The following is a 26708-nucleotide window of genomic DNA, read 5'->3' as shown; positions in this document are numbered from 1 at the left end:
TTTTTAATCTATTAATGTAATATAATATTTGTTTTGTTACACGTACAAGTAATTGCTATATAATTATTTTTCTTCTTTGCTCGACAGACTATGTCTGAGTCATCAAGAAGTGCACCCTTCAAAGCAAGCTGGCTATATGGGCACGCTGACTTGAACAGCAGTACAAAATCATCCGGCGACATGACAGAGTAAGTATCATAACATATCGAACATTTTCGTCTGGCGTGCATAATTGTACACGATAATTAAAAAAGAGAAACTACTATTATATCTGTCAAAAATGAACTTAAAACGAACTTAGAAAAATGAACTTAGAACTTAAACGCGCCGTAATAAAGAATGGCGATAAATACGATATGCTGCGGTGATGGATTTATGACTTTCTTTGTTTCATTTTATCCAGCATCACGGATGAACGCGGGTTTACCGACAGAAAGGATTCTTCACAACGGCTGAGCGTTACGTACGCAAATCCACCCAGCGTCATCGTGGAAGAAAAAGACACGAAGGAGGGCAGAGTTGGGTGTTATGCTATTTCTAAAGAGTATATGAACAATACCACTGCACATGGCATACCTCGTGTTATACAGTCAAAGTCGACATGTGGTCGTATCATGTGGAGTCTGATATGTGTATGTGCCCTGACGGCATTTCTTGTACAGTCGTCGCTCTTGATTATACAGTATCTAGAATATCAAGTCAATAACAAGGTAATAAAACATACGTGGCTTCTTAATTCACAAATCATTTAATTAAAACTTGTATGAATAATTAACATCACCATCGCAAGGAGCATATAGTTGGTATTGCGAAAACACATCAGTGGAGCTAGAATGATATTTCCCGCATGGAAAAACATAAAATTAAGCCAGCATTTTTTTTAAATGTACCTTCATATGATGGATATTATTTTATCAAAAATATACTTTATACTGTGGCAAGTTTACGCGACAAAAGGTTTCGTGTGTTAACATCCACAGTCGGGAGTACCAGTTAGTAATCCATACACATACGGCGATGGATGTAAACGTGTTATATGCAATGTATCTATTATGCACTGTGATGACTAGTCGTTGTAACATGCAATTGTTCAGGATATACACGTACTGCCCAAATCAAATAGATCTAGAATTGTTTTCGAAAATGTCAACACTAAGAGTTCAAGATATAACCAAGTTCTAAACCAACTTCTGAACTCAGCAACACTAAATCAATATATTGCATCCTTATATCTCCTGTGCTTGTCACAACATCGTCTGATCTTAGTAGCGTGACGTCACGAAAAAAAACTCATCAAAATTGTGATTAATGGGGTCAGAATACAAAACATTGAGCATGGCAGGCACATTTAGTTCCGAGTAATTATAATGCCCACCCATGAGGGATAATGACCTTGATATGACAGTGAAGCATACACAACACCCATAAATCATCTTAGTTGAAATCTAATGTATTTTTAATACGTTTTTAAATATAACACTCTCACCAGTCAGGCTTCTTGTTTAATAGACTATTCTTAACTCTTTTAAAATGTTTCCTATATCTACCCCATTCCTTCAATTGTTGCCTCCGCTGTCCTAGACACATCTTGAATATGTGGCACAGTGTAATTGCTAATTAATTATACATATACATCGCTGCGATGATGAAGATGATGTATTCAATTGTGGTTAACATATTTGCATGTTAATTGGATAGATGTATTCTATAAATTTAACATGTATCAATAAAACATTGATAACACTATATTAACTTTGTATGGTGCGACTGTCCAAACATTTAATCATTTCATTACATTCATTCATTCATAAACGTGGACATATACAGCCATTATGATTGGTTGGTTTATGTGTCTAAGTGCGTGGTGGTGGTGCATGCAAGCCAATGCTCCAATATTTTGTCATAATATTAATACCATAATACGATAAAAACTTTCCGTTTTCGACATTGGACAATTCTTGTGTTTTCATGCTGAAAATAAAGTAAAACTTATTTAAGTTATTGTTCATATATAAGTTGTTGAACACACTGCATAGTTTCAATTTCATTCATGGTTCTTGCAATCGTAATTCATAACAAATAAAATACAAAAGTATAGATAATATAGCAATTTTTTTTGTTTCTGTAATATTCTTGTGTAATTGGTTATTATTAAAATTATTATTCTTAACATATTTCTGAATTTTCTACTCAAAATCTGACCCACCCCAAATGAAAGAAATTTACGAGGTTGAGAGCGGAAAGTGTGTATTGCAGTGTCTGTACAACTTATATGTGCAACAATTATCATTTCAGAAAATGTCAACAAATGGTATTTTAATATATATATGTTTATGTCTGTATGTACCTGGAACAATTGATTCGTGCCAAGTGTAACACATGGCAATAGCATATAATACACACCTTGTATATTGTGGTACAATATGGCACATCATCAGAACTTCCGTCATTTTAATACTTTTAATTGATATAAAAACAGTGCATACTCCCTATTTAACACAGAAAACAAAACATGTGTGACCGACACAACCGTCATTCACAAAGTTATATTGCCAAATTTGCATTTATCATATCAAAAAAATGATAAATTCCAGAATTAGTCCTATTTTTGACCCGTGACACGGTATTCCGTCAGGGATAGATTCAAATTAAAAGATAAGCGTAAAATAATTAAGTTGCATGAATAATTTATTCTTATAATACAAAAAAGACCGTTTTATGCAATTAATTACACTGCATCCAATTTAGTAATGTATTTTTCAATGGACATAACATTAAACAATATGACTACACCATTTACTATTGTTTTAATTTTAGACATTCCTTTTTGAAAACTAAAAAAACAAAAGCACGTAAAATGACACCTATAACGTTAAATTGTGCGTAATATTTTAGCACACAGAAATGAACAATGTGGAATATTTAAATTTCTCACCAATAGCATATGTTATAACATTTAGTTTATTCATCTCCTATGAACAAATTGTCTTAAAACCAGAACATTCACTATTATGTATGTGCTGTGACTTACTAAGGTTAAAGTTGTATCCAGTACATCATTGACGTTCCCAAGCATCACTGTCTGCAATACAAACAAACTGCGCAAGTCAGCCATCAGCCAATCACCACATGCCAACATTCTGCTCGTGGACGAGGGTAACATACTCCCATACTACAGTAAGTAAATACACTTTCTTTCTGTTGACATAGATTGCACTTAGATGTATTGCTACGCCACTCTACCGAAATTGAAACTACGATTGCAACCAATATCACTCTCTATTGAGTAATAGGCACATGTGTCTTACAAATGTGTTCGGGACTATGTTCGAAAACGATCCGTGGTACATCGTGGACATTCCAGGATGTAAACTAGTTCTTACAATTAAATAAATACTAGTACATCATTAGTATATTAGACCCATTTTATATGATATTTCAATCGTGTGCATGCGACGCAAAACTTAATATATTGCCAAATATTTTGATTTTAATCATTTCCATGAGATAGCAAATTTAGTATTTCTTTGGCAAATTTTTAATTTATTATCAGTATCAGTGTGTTTAAATTTCCGCGAAATAACATTATGGCATTTTACGTCTGTCAAACAACGGCCAAATAAATACGTGAAATCATTAATTACTAAGGACGTAGAATTGGAAATTACTCCAAATAAACAAATGTCCAATTCGGGAACAGGATATATATTCGGTTATTGGTGCAATAGTAGGGCGCCACCAGACGGCTTAGCAAGTGCGTCGTGTTTCTATCATGAAGTTGACGCTGATTGTGCACAAAGGGGCTTAGCCGCTCATCCCGCCATTGGATGACGGCACATCGTGTATGTGGTGTTTACAAAGGACGTGCAGATGATCCGTGGTTCATCGTGACCAATAATAAAATGATTGGTTGTCCAACTGTGGGCGTGTCTTTTATTTCTGTGCTAAATGTGCAACACCAAAGTCCCGCCATTTATTTCTCATGGTTGTTCGACCATAGTCGTCTGCATCAATATCATGAGTTCTAAGTTTGGTTTACTATGTTGGTAAATCCGCGCAAATTCATTTTACCGCCACTTTACAGCGGTATTCACACAGACACCAGTTAATTCCGTTACCCAATGGCTGAAGCAATTTCACCAGACCAGACACGCCCCAAAACAGATGACGACATTTGACAGGATCGGCCAATGCGCATGCGTATAACACAGCTGGTACTAATATCCTAATATCTTATTTTGCACTCGTACAATGCAAAATACATATTTGATTAGGTTGGTTGGCCATCAAGTACCATCCTATGGCACCCAATTCATATATCACCAATACCATAGTACAGAGTTAAGTTAACAACGAGTCAAAAATAAGACTAATATACTAAATTTTTATTTAATTAATTAATTGTAAGGATGGGATTACATTGTGAAATGGCCACGATGTACCGCAGATCGGAAACGTAGCAGGAAATCCAACAAAGCGAGCATTACTTGGATTTCGCCGGCTACTTTTGATTTGTGAAACTTACCTTGTAATTTTCATGTGTAGGTCCCTGTTTAGCTGGTGACTTTGCGTGTAGCGATGGAATCGCATGTATCAAGCCCTACTTATTATGCGACGGTATTCGACAGTGCTCAAATGATGGTAGTGACGAAAATGGATGTGTATATGGTGAGTACAATGTTACGTACCCACAAGTTAAATTAAGATTTTATTAATGAAGACAGTAAGCTGAAAAATAATGTCTTAAAAATAAAGATGCATATAACACAGACACACATAGACAAGTAATATAAAACGCAATGAAACAGTACGTGCATGATGAAATAAATAATTCAATCTGACCTGCACAAATGGAGCGTGAAATAACATTGATGAAATTCATGGAAGAAATAAACATCGTTATAAATATCGTTGTCTGTCCCATAAAATGAATCATTCAATCCAAATTATTTTCTCTGTATCCACAATGTCTGAAAATGTGTAATGTCGACCTCCCTTTCCACCATGACTGATTTTACTGTTGGCGATGTTATCATTTTCAGGTACATGCGGCAAAAATCAATTCCGATGTCAAAATGGAAGTCCCAGAGGGCCGTGCATTCCAATACGCAAACAATGTGACAAAGTTGCAGACTGTTACGAAGCAGAAGATGAACAGAATTGCGGCAAGTAATAACTCTTATGTACTGCAGTCATGTGGAAGAATTTGGTGTCAGTTTAAATATTTACAGTTTTGAATATGTAATTACGTAACAGGTTATAAAGCATGGTTGTCCGATGTATAATTTGTTCGAGATAATTAATGGCATATAGTGTTATCTATCTAAATTATGCGTTAATATGGAATACTAGAGCGCACAAAGCTGTCTGAAGAGTCGTCACCTGCGCATGCGTCAGATAGCCATAGCGTGTCATTGTTCACAAACAAGCGTCTACCCACACGAGCCATTTGCGTTTTTAGTGTGTGCTGTTATCGTCGCTTGGGACTCAATTCCCGCGCGTGCGCAGGTGATGACCCTCCCGCTTTAAATATAACCATATAAAGATGTCCCAATTTTACCCAAATATTGCTGTAGACACAATTGCATGCACAATGATCCTACACAATACTAATGTCACATTAGTTCATTCGAATTGTACATGTTGGGGTTACGTACGCAGTTCATATTTACTGTCATTCAGCATAGTATATACCATGCAATCATGTATATTTATCACGGAGAAGGTCGGCGCCGCATGTGCATAACGATATAAAAGCAAAAATGACACAGGAACACGTATAAATGTACTAAGCAGGATTTACATTTAAAGTCGTGAACATTCTGAACAATTATATTTACAATAAAAACAGACGTGCACGTTGAAAATGTAAAATTAAATTGACAGAACATATGATATTTATTTTTTAAATTATCAATCAATTAATCAATCAATCAATCAATCAGTCAATTAGTTATTCAATCAATTAGTTATTCAACAATTAGTTATTCAATCAATTAGTTATTCAATCAGTCATTCAGTTTTGCATCATACGAAAGATTCAATTTCAATTTCACTTCTGTGGTTAAATATAGAATGCAGAATGCAAGAATTTAAATGTACCGATGCTGGTAACTGTCTTGAGAAACACAAAGTTTGCGATGGTCATTCGGACTGTGGTGATGGATCGGATGAAGAAAATTGTCCAGATGGTGAGTTTTGATGTCACACAACAAGACATTCAAATATGACACACGTACGTTTTATATATTTATTAATTAGAAAATATTTGATTTTCAAGTTCCTGAATATATATATTGATCTTACAATGGGTGAAAAAGGGTCATGCCGGTTTTTTGAGTTTATGTTATTTTGTCGTCAGATTTTTCCATGACAATGTACATTACTTACATTAAGAATGTGTTATTTCAGTCAAGCATTGTATTAATGGTTTTCTGTGTGATCGAAATGTGACTTGTATAGCAAATAGTTTCAAGTGTGATGGTAGTTATGACTGTAATGACAGAACCGACGAACTCAACTGCGACCTTGGTGCACTGGTACCAGGTAAGTACATTTAAAATATAATTACCATTTTTGAGGGCTGTTTTAAACTCGCTGTGACAGTTGATATATGTGACAGTTGAATTGTCTTTTGTTATCTAGGTCCCTCGCGATCGGATTCTCAATCTTGTTTTTTCTCGTTCTAATCACCTAAACATACTCAACACGATATTTCAGTCTAATAGTCGTTGTTAGTAGAGCGGTGACTGAAGCAACCACCGCAAGCTCTAATTTTAGTCAATTATTTGCGAAAGGATATAACGTTGTTCATTCTAAAATATTGTGACACAAAATTAAACCTACAAAGTCGTATTAGCCAATCCATAGCAATGACTCATCATATTCGAACATTGAACCAATCACAGAAACTGCCGTCACGTATTGATAGCATAATAGTGTCGCCTTGTAAGTGTAAGTGTAAGACTTAGTTAGCGTTGCATTGGGTCAATAACTCGCTTTAAACTACCGTTTAAATAAAATCTGATGACGACATATATTAGTATGCAAAAGAAAATTATATTATATGTAACCATTAAAATACATAACACACATACAAAAATTACGTTGTAAATTTATCAAATTATTTGTTGACATATCTGTATGGGATTTAGAAACTGTGAATTAAATTTATGTTCGCGAGATGCTCTCATGGGATAGAATTTTGCCAACTCTTAACTTATAAATTGATATAACACGAGGTAGCTCCGATCCCAGTTGCTTAGTACGGTGCTGTACGATTTATAATCCATTATGTTTACGATTTTGTTTCATTTACCTGCAGGATTTTGTACAATTGATCAGTTTCGATGTATGACAGGCCAATGTATCCCTGAGTATTTCAGATGCGATGGTACATTTGACTGTTTTGATCAGTCAGACGAGGACCCAAATATGTGTGGAACTGGTATGTATGTACACAATATCTTATAGGGCGGCGGTCGTCGCGCTGCGCATTTGCTACATTTTTGTTGATAAACATTGATTTTCCCACAATCCAATGTGCTAATTACCGCCGGTGACTCCTTCGATACCCTTCAATCATCTAAAATACCTAATTAAAGTTTAGTAACGTCTAAATTTGTACTCATTGATCTGCGCAACAGCCAAAGTCGCCATCTTTCTTTATATGATACTCATATATTTCGCGCAAGTTTGGCGCGACGACTACCGCCCTTTAAGTTCCCTCCATAATAGATCAAACACAATTCCCGATCTTAATTTAAGATTTTCTGCACCATGTTTGTCAGTATCAAATCTTCCTATCGTAATCTTGCCTAATCTCTGCACTTAACGTGTTATTATTATTGTAGGTAGCAATACGAGGTGGAGAGACGATGCTCGCTGTGGCCCAAACTATCTTTTGCCCGATGGCAGTCCCGCTGAGTGCGACCCTAATTCCGAATTCTATTGCTGCTCCCCTTCTGATTGGTGCGGTAATAGTTTTGCTCACTGTGAATGCATCGGATGTATTGACTACCGTGGTAAGTCGTGATTATTTGTCTCACCTAAAATAACGTTCGTAATATGCAACAATGCATATTAATTGCTCAATTTGCATACTTATCTAATTGGATTGTAAACCTTCGTTATATTCATGTCCTTGTTCGTTGTGTTGAAATACGATTTCTGCAACGGAATGAACTCATTTGCATATTTATTTTTTATTTCGAATCTGAACCGCCTCGCCATACAATAACCAGACTTCAGAAATTAGATCGGCTGAAATGCTCTGATGACGTAATATTGAAGTTCAATTTTGGAAAGATTATTTTATTATTATATTATATTATATTGGTTTATTTAAAGGGCGATGGTCGTCGCGCTGCGTCGTGTTCGACGTGGGACTCATAGCGACGTATACAACGCGTGTAAAATATATTGTTTTTTACATGAAACTTGAACACGCGCTGCGCGATGACCACCGCGCTTTAATAAATCTTGCACTATTTCAAACCCGAATACAGTTCGTGACAACGTTGAAACATTTTTATGCAATATAGAGCTTAAATTTTTATTATTATTATTATTATTATTATTATTATTGATGATTTGACTTTGAGCCTGGACAAAATAAAATGAATATAAATTGAATAAACGAGGGGTGAACGCGAAAGTCATGTGACCGCAACAATCCCAACAGACTTGCCATCAGTGTAAGCGCCCTCACATAACCGGCCAGATTCGGGTTTGGAATGATTAACATGTCTGATAAGTTTCAACCAATCAGAAGACAGGCTAATTAACATATCAACTGAGACCCGGGAAACCATACACACCTTCAGAGATAAACTTAGATCCCGAAAACTTGCGTTCTCGGAGAAACGATGGTTTTTTTATAAAATTTTGTTGGCGCCAACAAATTAAACATAGCGTGAGACAAGTAAACACAGGCACGTGCAATGTCCGGTTTATTTTTATGATCCGGGGCTCGGCTGCTCCACCCACGACGTATGACGTATATGCAAATTTACAAGCCCGAATCTGGCCGGTAATGTGAGGGCGCTTACACTGATGGCAAGTCTGTTGGTATTTCGCGGTCACACGACTTTCGCGTTCACCCCTGGTTTACGCAATTTATATTTATTTTTCAAGATATTTCATCGAAATCGCAACAGACTGCAAGCAAATCTAATTTACCCCCTAAACCTGATTCGATTTACATTCAATGGTCAGTAAAAACACCCGGAAAAGCAATTTTCATTTGATGGCCAAAAACGTGACTGCGTTTCAAAAAACAACAACTATTAAATATTCCCAGTCCTAAAAGCTCTGACTACGTCTAACACGTTTTACAACAATTGGTGTATTTATATTGATGCGTTGCGAGCGTATTTTTCAAGATTAATAAGCCATGTGACGTACATTTAATTACAGTGGGGCCAAGTGGACCGTGCGGAGTTGGACTGTTCATGTGTCCATTGGAGGGAAGATGTTTGTCAGAGTCACTAAAATGCAACGATGTGCCTGACTGTGCTGATGGATTCGATGAACAGGATTGCCGTAAGTTATGACACAGTATTTCATAAGGTTTGATTGCGGTTTGGCAAACTTCGGTACAGTAAACCTCAGTACAATACACCACTGTAAAGACGTTAGATTATTAATCATACATTCACTCCTTTTCAGCATGCTATGGATTCAGATGTATCGGTATGGACGGGGAAGAAAAGTGTTTCCTAACTGGCTGGGTATGTGATGGCAATACTGATTGCCTTGATGGTAGTGATGAAGCCGATTGTAATGAAGGTAACATATTATCGAATAACATAAGCAATTTATCCGAAAATTTTAGGTTATAGATTATCACATTATACTTGTACTTGCTATTACAACAAATATAGAAATTATAGTTTACTTTTACGCACTCCATCACGAAATAGTAGATCAAGAACAACGATTTCCCTTTTGTTTCCCCACTGACAGTTGATTGTAACCAGGAATTCAACGAAGACCACGGAATCATATTCTCCCCAAATTATGGTCCTGGACTGCTATATCCTTTCAATCGGGACTGCACCATTACAGTGAACACGACGGGCGGAAGGATTGAATTCACTTTCTTAGAGATGAATTTAGAAGACAACGGTTGTGCTTACGATTACATACAGGCAAGAAATGCCCACTTCATGCGATTATCACTCTGTCGTGCATGCAGTCTTCTGCTGTAGTCACATGGTTACGATTAATTGTTCAATCTACCAATAATATTTAAAAGCTTATTATTTAGGTTTTTTTACTGCACACAATGGTAGTCTTTGCGACTAGTGCGTCTGTATATTTGTGTGATTGTGCTTGAACCAAATATCAAATTAATGCCACTTAATACATAAATGGTCTGGGAAAATGCGCAGACCTAATTAGTTTTTGGTTGAGATCTGTGCATATTAATCAATTGATTTGCTTAATATTTAGCCAATAATGTTAAGCCTTTCCACTTTTATCAAGAATCAATTATCAGATTTGAATGAAATGTGGTACATATATGCTCTGGTATGTTGCGCAGACCTGATCAGTTTCTGGTTCATTATGTGTATATTACCTAATTTGCATGATAAGTAGCCAATTGTAAGTATTTCTACCTGTTTTTCAAGTACAATTTAACAGATTACAATGAAATATAGATGTCTGGGATAATACGCAAATTTGGGAAGTTTTTGGTTCAACACCATGCATCTTAATTACCCAATTTACTTATTAATTAGCCAATTTTAAGTCTTCTCACTTTTTTCTCTTGAACTACATTTATGGTCTGGGAAAATGCGCAGACCTGATTAGTTTCTGGTTGCAATCTTTAGCTTTTCCACCAATATCTTGACCACTTGTGAGATTTCAATGAAACTAGGTAAACAAGTGCTCTGGGATAGCCCATATGTACGTTTATTTTAGAGTTGAATTGTGTGCTTACTAATCACCTAATTTCTATGAATGTAGGTGGTACTTGTGGTGGTGCAATTTATAGATGTTCCACAGATAACTTGAGTACCACACAAACTTCAATAGCACGTGGTATATAGGTGTTTTTGGTTAACTTATAAATCTGATTACTTCAGGGTTGAAATCCATGCATAATAATTACTTATTTTGTATGTGACCTAATCATGCATATGCATAACTGTGTTTTTATCTCGGGCTCTATTGCTGCCAGGGATATGCATTTAGTGTTATATTTAATGCATCAGACAATAGTTATGAAGAACATATCACATTATCATATATGGTCATGTTACCTCATCAATATGCTTAACTTCAATGTATTAACCACTGCTGTAATGAAAGCATCTGAATTTTAATTGCGCTGTTAGACAAAATATCTGCCCAAAATATAAAGTCATATGGTCATAATTTCATTCAATATTATAATAGCCGCTGACCACCCTGGTCAGTGCTTGCAGTTATATTTTTTTTGTTATATTTGCCGTAACTGTAAACGTTAAAAGCAAAATAAGACATATTTCAATGATTTCGCACGTGATTCTGATATAATAAATACAATTTCCCCTATTTGTACTTTGCCTAGCACACTGGAGTTCTTTCTATGCTTTCTTTGATTTCCTTAATTTGTCTAATCGTAGGAGAGTTGAATACATTACATAATATCATGCTAGTGACACTAGATACATAACATTCATGTATTATAACGCACGTGTCTTACATTTACATTTAGTTTGAAGACGTAGTTTCGAACAAAATATCTGAAAAGTTTTGTGGAACTAGTTTGCCAAATCCTTGGACCTCTGATACAGGTTTGGTTTTTATTAGATTTGTGAGCGACTCGTCTGTCAACGGTTATGGGTATAAGATTACATTCCAACCCGGTACGGAATCTGATGTTCAACCTACACCGCCGCAAGGTTAGGATTACATTTTATCAATATCGAGCCAATGTCATCACGTGTTGACAAACTAAGGTCTCCAGTCTACATTCCATTGTTGATAATTCGATTTCTGTCTGTATAATGTAATGCAAAAACATTAAGCTACCCCGTTATTATAATTATAATAACCATCAACCAATTGCAAGGACCAGAACCAGATTTAAAGCTTAGCTACTATACTTGGATATACACAAATATAATTATTATACAGTTTGTAATTGTTTCGGTTTTTTTTTACACAGACAACTGTAACGAAGTATTCTCCTCTCAGCATGGAGTAATACATTCGCCAAATCACGGCAACGTGTATCCAGACAACTTGCATTGCACTATTACTATTGGCACAGGAAACGTTATGAGCGGGTCACTAATGCTCATTTTCCTTGAATTCAATCTACAAAACGGCTCTCCCGAATGTAATAACGATTATGTTCAGGTAAGAATTGCCGTAAACTGTTGTCATCTTTTTATTGGTGAGATCCTTCTAGATTATTAATTGTCTTGCATTGCAGGTTATAACAGAATTATGTAGTTAATCACAAAAATATTATTACAAAAAATGTTAATACTGTCATAAAAAAATCGACAAATGTTTATGATTTAGAGCTTGTTTACCCTTATTGTGATCAAGACGATAACTGAAACTAAAACCCACATGTTGATCTCACTCCCAGAAAATATTGAGAATCACTTCTAACTGAAACTGAAATAGACATGGATTTCACTCCTAAATGAAAGTGAAATAGACATATGGATTTCACTCCTAAATGAAAGTGAAACAGACATATGGATTTCACTCCTAAATGAAAGTGAAATAGACATATGGATTTCACTCCCAAATGAAAGTGAAATAGACATAGTGATCTCACTTCTAACCGAAAGTGAAATAGACATATTGATCTCACTCTTAACTGAAAGTGAAGTAGACATATTGATTTCACTCCTAACTTAAAGGGAAATACATATACTGATCTAACTCCTAAATAAGAGTAAAATACACATATTGATCAAACTCCTAAATGAAAATGAAATAGATATATTGATCTAACTCTTAAATGAAAGTGAAATGGACATATTGATCTCACTTCTAACTGAAAGTGAAATAGACATATTGATCTCACTCCTAACTGAAAGTGAAATAGACATATTGATCTCACTTCTAAATGAAACTGAAATGGATATATTGATCTAACTCTTAAATAAAAGTGAAATGGACATATTGATCTCACTTCTAACTGAAAGTGAAATAGACATATTGATCTCACTTCTAACTGAAAGTGAAATAGACATATTGATCTCACTTCTAAATAAAACTGAAATAGACATAGTGATCTAACTCTTAAATGAAAGTGAAATAGACATATTGATCTAATTCCTAAATGAAAGTGAAATGGACATATTGATCTCACTTCTAACTGAAAGTGAAATAGACATATTGATCTAACTCTTAAATGAAAGTGAAATGAACATATTGATCTAACTCTTAAATGAAAATGAAATAAACATATTGATCTAACTCTTAAATGAAAGTGAAATGGGTATATTGATCTCACTTCTAACTGAAAGTGAAATAAACATATTGATCTCACTCCTAACTGAAAGTGAAATAGACATATTGGTCTCACTCTTAACTGAAAGTGAAATAGACATATTGATCTAACTCTAAATTCACGTATATTGATCAATCTGCCTGTGGCGAGGCGATTGACGTGACTGAAAGTTATAATCCTGTGTTTCAAATTATATGCATGTACAATTTATAATTGTGGTTGTCCTTGCCGATAGACAGATTCGTCAATCGTAACTAAGTAGATTCTTTAGAATCGGCTACGCAACTATATATGTTGTTTGTGATATCCGATATTTGTCATGTGTATTACTATCTAATCACTATCAGAAGTTGTTCTTTACATGTAATTTTGGCTATGTAAGTGTGGTGAGGTAGGTCGCGTGATTCCCTATGTTTGCAATTGCCATGATTATGTGGTCGAATTGTGTGTTGTAATACGTTTTATGCAATATTTATTGATTTCACTCTATTGCCTTTAAGGTGAGAATAACCAACATATTGGTTATATCGTAGGTATATTAAGAGCATACCAAAACTTTGAACTCACCTTGCCACTGCAAACACGCTCTCAACTCACTACCTCACTGTAAACTATGCATACATAGATAAAATAGTGCCAGATATAATGTAATGTAGACCTGGTCTATCTTAGTCATTAAAGTGGCGATTTTGACATTTGTTACGATAATATGTCGAATATATTCAACTGCACCTCATCATCAACAATTTATTAGATTCTCACCAACTGTTATGCAGGTTTAGATGTCCAGGTATCATATGCGATATTCATAAAAATCTTACACTTTTCTTTAGTTTGTGGATGGTGTTTCAAATCAGACGTCTAGCAGATTTTGTGGAACTGAACTGCCACCACCTTGGGTTTCGGACACAGGATTGGTTTATGTTCATTTCGTAAGCGACTCTTCCGTGGGAGGTTATGGCTATATATTGCAGTTTGATTCGTATTATATGGAAGCGCGGTCCTTGTTAGGAGAACAGCGTTCACCAACAGGTTAGTCTAGTCTAGTCTAGTCTAGTTCATCTTACATATGCGGTGTATGTATGATATATATATAACGTGGTATACTGAATTGATTGTAATTTGTGGCATTACGAAGGTATACAAGTGATGACAATAAATATATTGAACTTTAACTGATTATATATATTTTTTTAAATGATAACAATGGATTGGATCTAATAACAACGTGCTTTATAATTGTAGATTGCAATGAGATTTTATTTGAGCAATCTGGATTATTATCAACACCCAACTATCCGGGAAATTATGATAACAATTTAAGATGTACTATCACGATACATGTTGGTAGCGGACGTATTTACCTTGAATTTACGGCTTTTGAGTTCGAATTTGTCGATGAGTGCAGATATGATAACGTTCAGGTAAAGTTATTGTTTGTATATACTTAACTACACAGGTTGTTAATTGAATTGATTGAATTGAATCTTGGTTATTTGCATAGATATATAGTCAATCACAATTCAATATTCAACAGGTTTGTTGGCACTTGAATTAAACGTGTTGCTTAGCTAGAGACTGTCATTATCATGGAGCGTTATCCCGTGTTGAACGTAATAATCAAACAATTATTTTAAAATTTAGAAATTAGGCGAAAATATCCTTTTATTTGATTGATAGCATGGTTCATAAAGCTGTACATAAATAGTGAATGAACAGCGTTTTACATAACACTTAAAATCTGGAACTATGACAACCATTTCAATTATAATCATCGGTGGAATTCGTTTGCAGTGATCAAAATGGTTACGCAAATTATCCATTATCTGAAGTCTCGTGTTTTACAGTTGGTCGGAATAATAACATTTAAATAGTTCCTCAAATTTGTGTTTATTTCCTGTGAAATGTTCGTAGTTTGTTTTTAGTGATCGAAATTTTGAATAAGCAGGTTCTTTGTCAAACATTTAATCCTAGTAAAGTATTTCTCACTTCTGGTGTCATTGTCCTAACGTTTTGAAATAAACTAGGGCGCTTTCTTGTTCATAACGACATCACCAAATATTTAGTGCAACATTTAGAACAAACCATAACAACACAGAAAATACAAGGACGAAGATAATGAATTTCAATCGCATACGAGTTCCCTGACATGTTTTATGTTTAACTCGTTTTTGAGCATGTTTCAGAGGAAGAGAGAAAACGTTTTCGAAATGAAGAGGAAATGTTTTTGCTTTAGTGCCCACAAACATGCATTGATACATTATGCTAGTCTTGTTTGAAAAGAAAAATATATCACTGGAGAAATTACTTACGATGGCTGGTCATACATACACAACACAAAGTACATTGACCTGTAATCGCTTATTTATGAACTCAGATTATAGACAATATCTCTCGGAGAACCACGCCTTTATTATGCGGAGTATTACCACTTGCCAATTGGACATCGGACAGCCAAGATGTATCTATTGTTATAACCACTGATTCAGAACAAAGTAGGACTGGTTTCGCTGCAGTGTATGAAACATTGCCACCTCTTAATGATACCATGCGTAAGTACCTTGGAGATGATGTTGTCTTTATATTTTCCGGATTTAGAAATCGAACTAAATTGATTGTTTTTATTGTACGATTATGAATTGCAACGAAAAAATAATTTCTTATACGGAGAAAATGTACTCCTAAATCTTATCACTTAAGTTTTCTGCATTTTAAGTAATAAAACCAAAGCGATTTTATGTCCTGGGCCAGTCAAACTATGATTAAAAAAAATCGAGTATTTGCGAGTGGAATTTGAGGAAATTGAGGAGGTCAATTAAAAGCTTATTGATAGTAAGGTCAACTAAATATTATACGTTGTTAATAATTAGTAATTGGACGAGTATAAAAATATATATTATTGCTATCACCGCATGTATGAGGACAAATAATCATACACCAAATAAAAACGAGAGAAATTTTAAATACGGCTTTGTAACCCTACATTGTGTACAGCTGTCCGTCATTTTATGTATATACTGTAGAATACTTTATTTATTTTACTTTATTTTCGCTGAAGGGATGATTCCGTGAAAATAAAATCCAACGAATATACTTTTTTCCCTATATCTCACATTCAACTCGTCAAAAATCAGTGAAAATAAATACCATACAAAACACCCAAAATGCTTTTTCACAGTATACAATGTATGACTATTTTCCATTCATACATGGTTCTGGCATATACTACTTCTTTTGATATTTGTCTGTCCGGAGAATAACCATGTTCTGCGCCAATTTCACAATAAATATACAGAAAATTCATAGCGTAACAATCAGCAGATTCACACAGTGTTGAGATGTGGTTAAAACAAGAATTTAATTTCTTCACAACTTTCAGAATACGAATTAATTTAGTTCAGCCAAACATAATTTTAATTAAGTTTATCTTGTATTAATATGCATTTCGAAACAAAAGCAAACATGCTCTAATGACGTAACTGTCTTGTTAATTAATTCAAAAGCTTGCTATGGTTATTCATGTGATGGTGGAATCAGATGTTTGCCGTCATCTGTTGTATGCAATATGAATAAAGACTGTGAAGATCATTCAGATGAGGCAGGTTGTACGTTAAGTAAGTGTCTAGATTATCAGAAAAAAAGTGGCTTTCAAAATATGATGTTTAGCTGGTTAATATTTATTTTAGCTTGATTGTACTGACGAGGCGTGTTTATGATTACGCGTGAAGATTTAAAAGAAAGAAAATTCATTCACAAAATATCCAAATAAAAATTATGTAAATTTGTAACACTCTACAGTCCCGTCATTGATTATTAATATTATTTGCTATTTAATGCAATGCACTAGAAATCGTCTAGTATATAATCAACACGTCAACAACACTTTGCCAAAATCACGCAAAGCAAAATGGGAATCAACACTTTAATGAAGCAAATACTCTTATGAAGTTATCAAATAGAATATGTAAACAAACGAACATGTCAATATTCCTTTAATATATATATTGGCTAGTCTAAGAGCTCTTCTATATAATTCCTGTGAGATGTATGTTTTAAAATTATTATAATGTACATATTGATCACGCAACTTTATTTTCTTAGATTTTTGTGACGTAACCCTGACCCATGACACTGGTTTTGTGACGTCACCAAACTACCCTGACAATTATCCAGCGTCGGTTGATGACTGCGTCACCTCTATCGATATTGGTTATGGTAGAGTTGAACTCGTTTTTCAGACATTTGACCTTGAGAACTCAGAGAATTGCGTGGCTGACTACTTAGCGGTGAGTCGTATAATCAATTGTGAATCGGTTTTGCCTTGCGCAAATATATGTATTATATGTCAGTACTACGACTGATGGATGGACGAGCCAGTAATATCACTATTAATAACACAAAAGTTTACAAACACAACTAGAAATTGTTTTTAAATTGTATGTAGCCAAACGACGTTGATTTACTTTTTGCAGATTACAGATGGGATTTCCAGTCAAACTCTATGTGGCAATTACTCATTGCCGGATATATGGCTATCTGATTCACATAACGTGTATATAAGATTCCGCAGTGATGACCAGATTGGTGGAAATGGATTCAACTTGACATACAGGCGAATCGATTATGGTGTGTACACGGTGGTTGTGGTTATACGATTGGCCGGGTGAATATTTGATCGATTTAGCATGCGCAATTCAGTACTTGTAGTATATGCAATTTAAGTCATACAGACATATTCTTTGGTAATGATATACTCATCGACAATCAATGATTCAATGAACTTGAATAACTAGTATTCGTGAATTCATTATAACATGCTCACACCTGAAAAGATTTGAGCATCCCTGTACTATATTAAGAATACAGAATATTCAATAATTGCTTCTTATATTTTACTTACCTCTTATCTCATCAGACGAGCCGTGTTTTCTGTGTGACAACAATACTCAGTGCATTCCACTGACGTTACAATGCAACGCCTTTTCTGATTGCGTAGACATGACGGATGAAGAAAACTGTCCCACTAGCCCGACGCCATTTAGACTGACATCGCCGCAGACAACGCATTTCTACGTTACGCCTACTTCTATGCCAAGTAATCAAACAACAATTTCTACAAGTAAGACTAGGTTTTTTGTGTGTTTTTTCACTGATCACAGTGTGTATTCTTGAATGGTGAATGAGAGAGGCAAATTCATTGTTTTAATCATAATGAGATAAGAAGATTATCAAATTCGAAATCTGGCATTGTAAGATAATTTATGATAAATTATTTATCTATTGCTTTGCACTGATTGTATACTAGGCCTTGGAAATGGCCGCCTAGAAATGACCGTCAAGAAATGGCCGCCTAGATCTCGTTGAGAGCGAGACTTGCTTTTGTTCCATTGTCGCTCGTCCTCGCATCCGCTGTGTTCATGACTTATGTAACCATTTTTGGAATGGTGGCCACGATAACGGGAACACAAAACAGACCACGTGACTGTCCCGCTCTCAACGAAGTCTCAGCGGCCATTTGCCTCTAAGATCATCTGATTGATTTTTACTATTTTATGTCCGAGTATTATACCCTGTTCTCAGGTATGCCACAGAGCCGGCTTGACTAACCTGGTAAACAATCGTCATCAGTGGTTTTAATTGGTTCTGTGTTCATAAGTGTATAAAGACTAAACTGAGCCGGCGCTGTTATCAGCAGCCATGTTTTTAAAAAAAAAATACTTGCAATGAATGAAACTCCAGAGAGAGCCTGACACTGATGACGTACTTTCAAGGCGGCGTCATCTTCAAACGTGCTCAAAACCGTTTCTGTAAGTACGGGGTGCCGGTCGTGACTTAAACTAAGTCGGCGTGGCGTTGTGTACATAATATTCTGTTACTTTATGAACTGTCTACATATTATGTTTATATTATGATGTATTAGTAAGGTTTCTCTATATTTGTGGACAGTCTAGCAAAACCTAGTTCGTGGTACTCCCTAACTCAATGATAAACTATGCACATTATAAACGTATTAATACTCATAAATCTCGGATAAAAAAATTTTTCATACTTTTAAATTATCATTTCAGATTACAGCAGTGAATGTAAATCCGGCGAATATCGCTGCGACAATGGACAATGTATTCATCGGTATTCCAGGTGTAATCTACTAGTGGAGTGTGACGACAGAAGTGACGAGACGTCATCATGCCGATTTAATAGTGTGTTCCAAAAAAAACAATGTATCTTCTAAACATATATCCGACTATGATAATGATCACCTGATATTTCTTCGATTAAATTATGAACTTCTATTTAAGTACCGCATATGAACATACGCACAAACGTCTGTTTTATTGTTTTTATTATTTATATAGTGTGTCAAATAATGTCAAATTGGCTCTCGTTTCAGCATACAATACAACACACAGTGTGTTTGATGGCGCATGGTACAGTAACTTCCTTGATGTAACAGATGAACACCATATTTATCAGACATTTCGTGACGAATACTACCGTGATAACGGTTTTGATAGGGTCAAAGGTGAAGATCCACCTGACTGGTTAGGTTTCATGACATTTAGTTCATCACCTGATTTCAGTGACATCCGTTCTGTTTTAAAACTAACGCCTGAGGAAATATACAATTACGGACACCAGTTGAATGATTTTATTTTACAATGTAGTTTTGATCAGCAACCATGCAATATGAGGTGAGTCCATTATAATTGATTTAACATGTCATCCGTTGTGCCTCTAAAACAAACTAAGTTGCTATATATATTGCTGATTGCCCGATTCATTTAATTTTGCAGTGAAGATTTCACAACTTTTCAGGATGACAAATATGGGAACTGTTTTGAGTTTAACCGTGCAGAACCTGGGAGAAAAACACATGATGCGACACGAACTGGGGCGAACTTTGGTAAGCAATAAAGTACAATGCACATACATAAATACAACGTCGTTTAGCAAAATTCATGGAATTGTTTAATTTTAACATTTGTACTTTCCCCCTAAAACAGGCTTTGAGTATATATTTTTGAGAAGATGAACACTGCGCAATATATCTTCAATATTAATATGAACATTCAGAGCTACATTTCAGTCGTCATGGCGTAGTTATGGCAGGAGACCTGTTGTGTGACCTTGTAACGATCACTCGTGACCATTAAATTGCGAATTGCGCGGGAAAGATGTGCGTGAAGTTTGAAGGCGATACATAATTTACAATCTTACATATATATTGCGACTTTTCCTTTAAAATTGCGATCATATGATGAACATGTATGCTAAGTTCATAATCCCTTTTTAGTATTATCGGGAACAGAATATATGACTTATGAATTATGACTTTTAACCTTGACATTGAAATGTAACATGATGAATATGTGTGCCAAGTTTGAAGGCGCTGACTATTTTTCGATTTTACTTATGCAATACTGAACACACATATACACATACTGTAACTTTGACTTTCCAATTTTTCCCTGCGCTGCGCTGTGAGTTGCAGGGGAACACGTGAGACAAGTTTGAAGGCTCTAGCCATTCCCCTAAACTTTTATAATGAACGCACCTTGTGTTCATAAAATGTTACCATGTATTTATATTTTATTTGGTACTGATATAACCACGAACTTGTTTGTCAGGTGTTATCAAACCAACTGATTTATCTCTCATTATCATCAGTCGGATGTGTTCTGCCTAAAGAATAGGAACGCAACTTTTAATTGATTATGCCTTACACACTTATCACACAGGATTGAAATTAACACTGTTTATGGAGCAGTCTGAATACATCAGTATCTATGGTCGTGATGCCGGTGCACGTGTAGTTATTTTACCAAATGATGAACCAGTATTTCCATATGATGAAGGTATTAATATAAAACCAGGCACTGTGACGTCGATTGGAGTCCGTGAGGTATGTTACTGAAACATTGTCTTTATATTGGTGATTCGTGTCACACTATAATGATCATACTTACCTCCCGCAATAATGAATGAAAAACTTTCTTTTTAATGTAAGAAGGGAAGTGTGTAGTGTAGTGTAGTGTAGTGCAGTGTAGTGTAGTGTAGTTAAGTGTAGTGCAGTGCAGTGCAGTGCAGTGCAGTGCAGTGCAGTGCAGTGTAGTGTAGTGTAGTGCAGTGATATACATCACCGTTATCATAGTCTATTAACACTCCATTCAAGTATTAGTTATGGCATTTAACATATGATAGTTTTTGTTTTCAGCATAATATCGAGAGAATGCCATCACCTCACGGCAACTGCAGTGATGGTAATAAGGACACTCTTTATGGAAAGGACAATCGCTATACGGCATTGGTAAATAAGTGGGTTGTTTATCACTGTCATATCTTTATATGTGATTATATTGCCGTATTCTGAAAAACTTTGAATTTGTTTTAAAACAAATATACCAAAATACACCAACTATACAAATATATTGATTGATATATTTATTTATTGATTGATTTATTTTCATAACTGTATCAATATCTGGGATCAATAATTAATACTCGCAATTGATATATAACACACGTACATTTAGAGTAGATAGAATTTGTAGTCACATGAATTGTATTTCCAAACACTTTTGTACTCATATTGTTACAACATTGCACTATTTTCCTCATTACTGACTAGAACCAGTGTGCTTGAATTGTCTCGATATTACTCATTTTGATCTATCAGGGGTTCGACGCCAACACTTAAAGGGCGGCGGTCGTCGCACAGCGCGTGCCCGAAATTTAATTTTAAATAAAGAATGTATTTTACAATGTCGCTATGAGTCCCATATCGAACACGACGCGGCACGACGATCACCGCATTTTAATATTGTCTCTGTTCTTTTTATATTATTAGGCTTGTCAGAAAACGTGTCTTTTGAAAAACATGGGTGATAGATGTGGTTGTACAGATGATTTGTATCCGGTAGACGTCCCAGAATGCTCAGTATTGAATAAAACACAAGGTATTCGCACTTATTAATTGATATGTATGGCCGAGTAAGCCCGTGCATTAATGCGTGGTATGTGGGAACCTTGGACCTGTATCAAATGTGTTTATTTTGTAAGATATCGCCAATTCTCTATTTTTAGTGAATATTTTTGCTAACAATTGCTATTATCAACTTCTTAAACACTGCTATCCCGATTGACACCATACTCAGTATGTAGGTGCCCTTGGTGAACCGCTACCATGTTCATTCCCTTTTAAGCAAATGTTTTATATTTTTTTAAAACATTTAATTCTATTTCCTAAAATCTGTTTGATGCTTGAAATGTAGACATTTCTAAGAGATTTGTAATCTCACTGATAAGACGTTTAATCTTATCGCATAGAACATCAACTTCGTTTTGACAAAGACATTTCATAAAGACGTCAGATCCATTTTGATCACGCCTCTGTGTGCTTACATAATTAATAACTAATTTATATCCTTATTTCAGATTTATGTCGCCAGTTAGTGTATTATTTATATCATAAAAATAAGCTGAGTTGTGATTGTGCGCAGCCTTGTTGGTAAGTGTATACCGTCTTCAATTGTCTTCAGACTGCGATATTGTCTTTGACCAAAACGAGAATGTCTCAAATTGGTTATTTCCTAAAGTATTCTGTTTAACCAATCGATTTATTCTGTTTCATATATTTACGTCGAGTTAGCTTGTCGTGCGGTACTTAATAACGTTCTTATGTAAACATTTGAACGTTTTCTGAATACCTGCGATTTTAAAAACTACTAGTAAATTATTTCTAAATATGTACTTATACCAGGGATAAATGGTATACTGTTCAAATGTCACAATCAGCGTGGCCGTCAGAAGTATATTTGGTAAGTTAATCGATAATTCTATCTATAACTCATTTGTAGTGACAACATGTCATCATATCGTATATGAGTTAATGAAACTTTCATAATCTACCAGTTTTTATTTCTCAATTGTTTGTTATTACACATTGTTTGTTGTTTTAGAGTCATTTGTTGCGTGCAGTGCATTCTACGAACAATAAAACAAGAAATCTTAATGATATGGAACAAGTGAGGTAATATAAAATATCAACTCAATTCTCTTTTAAACATTAAAATCGACTGTCACTTTTTACAAAATACCTTGACGTAATTTCTCCCATATTAGAAAAATGAGCAAGAAATTTAGCCAATCATTTCACCAAAATGATTGTAGGGATAATAATGGCGTTTAAAGTGTTAAACTTTACGATAATTTCATCCACATTTCATAATGATGAAAATCTATATATTCACCATTGCTATACTGTTAATGATAATTGATGAGAAATTGAAATATTGAAAACATGCAGCTGTCTGTAGAGAGACGTAATTCCATAATCAACGAGAAACTGTAATAGACTAGATATTGACTAGACAGACTTTCAAATGTAATTTAAAATCCGACCCTGGTTTTTATTACCGACTGAAGCTACACTATGCTAATTTACTTATTTAACCCAGACTTGCACTGACCTATCACGTATTGCCTCTTATGGGGACAAACAATGATGTGTTACGAAATATTCACAGTTATCACCCGTCACAAAGAACAACTGAATATTTTCCTGATCGATGACTTATGTTTCAGTCAGAAGTCTATGATACAAAACAAGCCACACATGTCTAACTATCACTCTTACTAATATTGTTTTTTTCATTTTGTTTTATTAATGTGCAGTCGAAATCTTGCGAGTCTGGAAATCTACTTTGATGAATTAAATTATGAGCTGATTGAGGAACAAGAAGCATATCCAGTATGTTATATTCTCAATATGTGTTTTACATAAGCGAATATTTTATGTTAATGACCATAATGCCATTTAGTAGGTCAAAGTAATTTGAACTATTAGCAACTAATGGAACAGTTATCCTGACACGTGGACGTTAATTCGGTAGAAGTAAAGACTTAATCGTAAATGCCAACCATTATGTTGACAATTGTATGTTCACTAGCTTCAACGGAGAAATATTACGAGTTATCGACTTTTTATCAAGAGTTGGACGTGGTGTGGCTCTATGTGTGAGAAGGAGCCTTACATATATTATTACAAATGCACGTTTGACGTATGACGTAGTACTAGAATGTCCTTATACGCATGACAATTGTAGTGGGTATACTCAAGTAATAATTAGACATCTTGGTTGTAAACAAACTATAATTGTTGTTTTCAGATTGAAAACTTATGCAGTGACATTGGTGGAACACTGGGGTTGTACATCGGCATCTCAGCCATTACTGTATTTGAGTTCATGGAGTTCATTGGCGACGTGTTTGTGCTTTTACTGGCCCGAATGAGGGGCAAGTCTAGGATGTAGCGGTGAGAGGACTGGAGTCATGTGCAACAAACCGCAGCAGCTTATCTGTCCGTTTGCATTCGCTATGCGCCGTTTATACCATCATGTCATTTTTTGTCTCGAAGACAACGAGAGTGGAGCTTGAAATGGAATTGCACAGTTATATGCTACTACGTTAAATATTAACATAGCGATCAAATCAGTGAACGCACATTTCGGGCCTTTAACTATCGCGCCATTCATAAAGTTTTGGCACGAATTCGAGGTCAGAAAAACGAACGCCGGAATTTTAAAACATTTATGTTTATGAAATTGATCAATAGATACAACATAGGCGATATGCAGAACAAGGATACATTATTTTTTCCATGGGCGTAGCTTTAAATATAAAGCATGTATAAGAATATTTCAAGTGATGCACTCTGACTAACAATGAGTAATATCAAATTTATTATTGGTATGTTAATAAGGAATTGTAAATATACGATAAGAATATACATACCACATTGTCCACTCTTGTACATTCTGAATGCACCTAATTATGCACCCAAAAAGCACATTGCGCTAAAGGGATGTTTGTTTAGTGTATATAGATTAGGTGAACCGTCAATTGTGAGTTTCGATCCTGTAACCCGCCATTACTGCACCATAACAAATTAAATGTAATTCCATAGTGTTTTATATATCATCGGTTAAATTATCAAATAATGTCGATACTCTTTTATACCAGTTGTTCTACATTATTATAAGCATTATTGAACATTACTATATACAAATTATGATATCAAAGTAAAGAAAGAAATTCTAATAATCGTTCTTCAAAGTATATGCTAATGCAGGCCTCGACAGAGAAACCAACATTAAAGCATGTGCCACAGTAATGTCTTGTGTTTGATTGTCCTCTCCAGTAACTGAATTTACTCCATACAATATTGTGTTTCATTGATAATCACGAAATATGAAATATACCTTCAGAATGTACTTTCTATGTATATGTTATGTAACACACGATCTACTTCATCAAATAACTCGTAATTTCGTAATTCTAGTCTGACATGCGTTTTTTATGTGTAACTCTTGTAATATTATATATCGACATGCGTAAACGTGAGTTAGGGATTTGGTACTTAACTTTGGAACACGAACATGTTTACCAATTTGAGATGTGTGGACATTCTCTCAATCTAATGGGGTTGGAAGGATGGATCAAAGAAATATACAAATGACAGAAGAACTTTCAGAAGTGTAGAAAACATCAAAAATTTGTCAAATTCCCAGTATTATTTTATTATAGTAACCATAACCATGCAGCGCATTCTATTCTGGTATGTGAAATATAAACACAGACGATTGTGTGTGCAAGTGTCGGACCGACGATTTCTGTAAAGATAAAGCAAAGTACTGTATGTGTCAGATGATCAAAGAAGAGAGACACTCCAAACGTATGTCATTAACGTATAGGAAAAAACGTGTCTGTACAATGTATGCACTAATGATCATGTAACACATTATTCTCACAAATTTCTATATATGCAAATGGGAAAAATTCTGTGGTTGTATTTATATAGAGTTGTAAATACCTTTGTAAATTCCGTCTTAACCTATATAGTAGTAGATTCTAAATTAACCAGACTTCATAAATCGGTTAAGTTGAGTTCATGGAAAGATGTAGAAAACCATCATTCCTTACTTCATCACTTTCACAATAACAAAGAGTAACTCGTATATATTGGTTATTCGAAGTATATTTATTTTAGCAGCCTGGGTGCTTCAAACTGTTCGTTTACGCTCATAAATGTAAATGTACAAACGGAAAAGCACCGAAGCATTAAAATGCGCAATGTACCAGTCAGCTTCTCCTATAAATAAAGTTCCAGTCCATTGGTACGACTAATTGTATACTATATAATGAGCTGTTCTAAACAAATGTCACTTGAGAAATTCTGCTG

The 26708-nt window shown here is 34.9% G+C and overlaps 1 protein-coding gene across 1 annotated transcript; it reads left to right on the top strand.

Moving 5' to 3' along the window:
• Nucleotides 1-90: 90 nt before the first annotated feature.
• On the top strand, nt 91-25802 carry LOC102801560 (uncharacterized). Its single transcript, XM_085500656.1, has 32 exons — nt 91-188; nt 404-710; nt 3036-3177; nt 4546-4668; nt 5043-5165; nt 6075-6191; nt 6412-6546; nt 7325-7447; nt 7854-8024; nt 9418-9543; nt 9670-9789; nt 9967-10151; nt 11708-11894; nt 12161-12354; nt 14302-14500; nt 14714-14892; nt 15846-16020; nt 16972-17082; nt 17570-17754; nt 17941-18094; nt 18384-18587; nt 19537-19668; nt 19860-20160; nt 20263-20372; nt 21208-21371; nt 21684-21776; nt 22317-22425; nt 22904-22976; nt 23229-23286; nt 23428-23498; nt 24143-24218; nt 24637-25802. Exons 1-32 carry the CDS (start codon nt 91-93, stop codon nt 24778-24780), a joined length of 4689 nt encoding a protein of 1562 aa, XP_085356782.1. The 3' UTR covers nt 24781-25802.
• The last annotated feature ends 906 nt before the right edge of the window (nt 25803-26708 follow it).

This window comes from Saccoglossus kowalevskii, chromosome 6, assembly GCF_978046115.1.
Source record: "Saccoglossus kowalevskii chromosome 6, keSacKowa6.1, whole genome shotgun sequence".
Classification (NCBI taxonomy): Eukaryota; Metazoa; Hemichordata; class Enteropneusta; family Harrimaniidae; genus Saccoglossus; species Saccoglossus kowalevskii.
This window is presented reverse-complemented; position numbering and strand designations above follow the sequence as displayed.

Bases quoted from the DNA above. Each gene is read 5' to 3' on its own strand.
- LOC102801560 (XM_085500656.1), top strand. From the start codon at position 91: ATGTCTGAGTCATCAAGAAGTGCACCCTTCAAAGCAAGCTGGCTATAT. The intron at 16,021-16,971 runs GTAAGTACCTTG...TTAATTCAAAAG, and splicing joins ACCTCTTAATGATACCATGC to CTTGCTATGGTTATTCATGT. The intron at 23,287-23,427 runs GTAAGTTAATCG...TTGTTGTTTTAG, and splicing joins GGCCGTCAGAAGTATATTTG to AGTCATTTGTTGCGTGCAGT.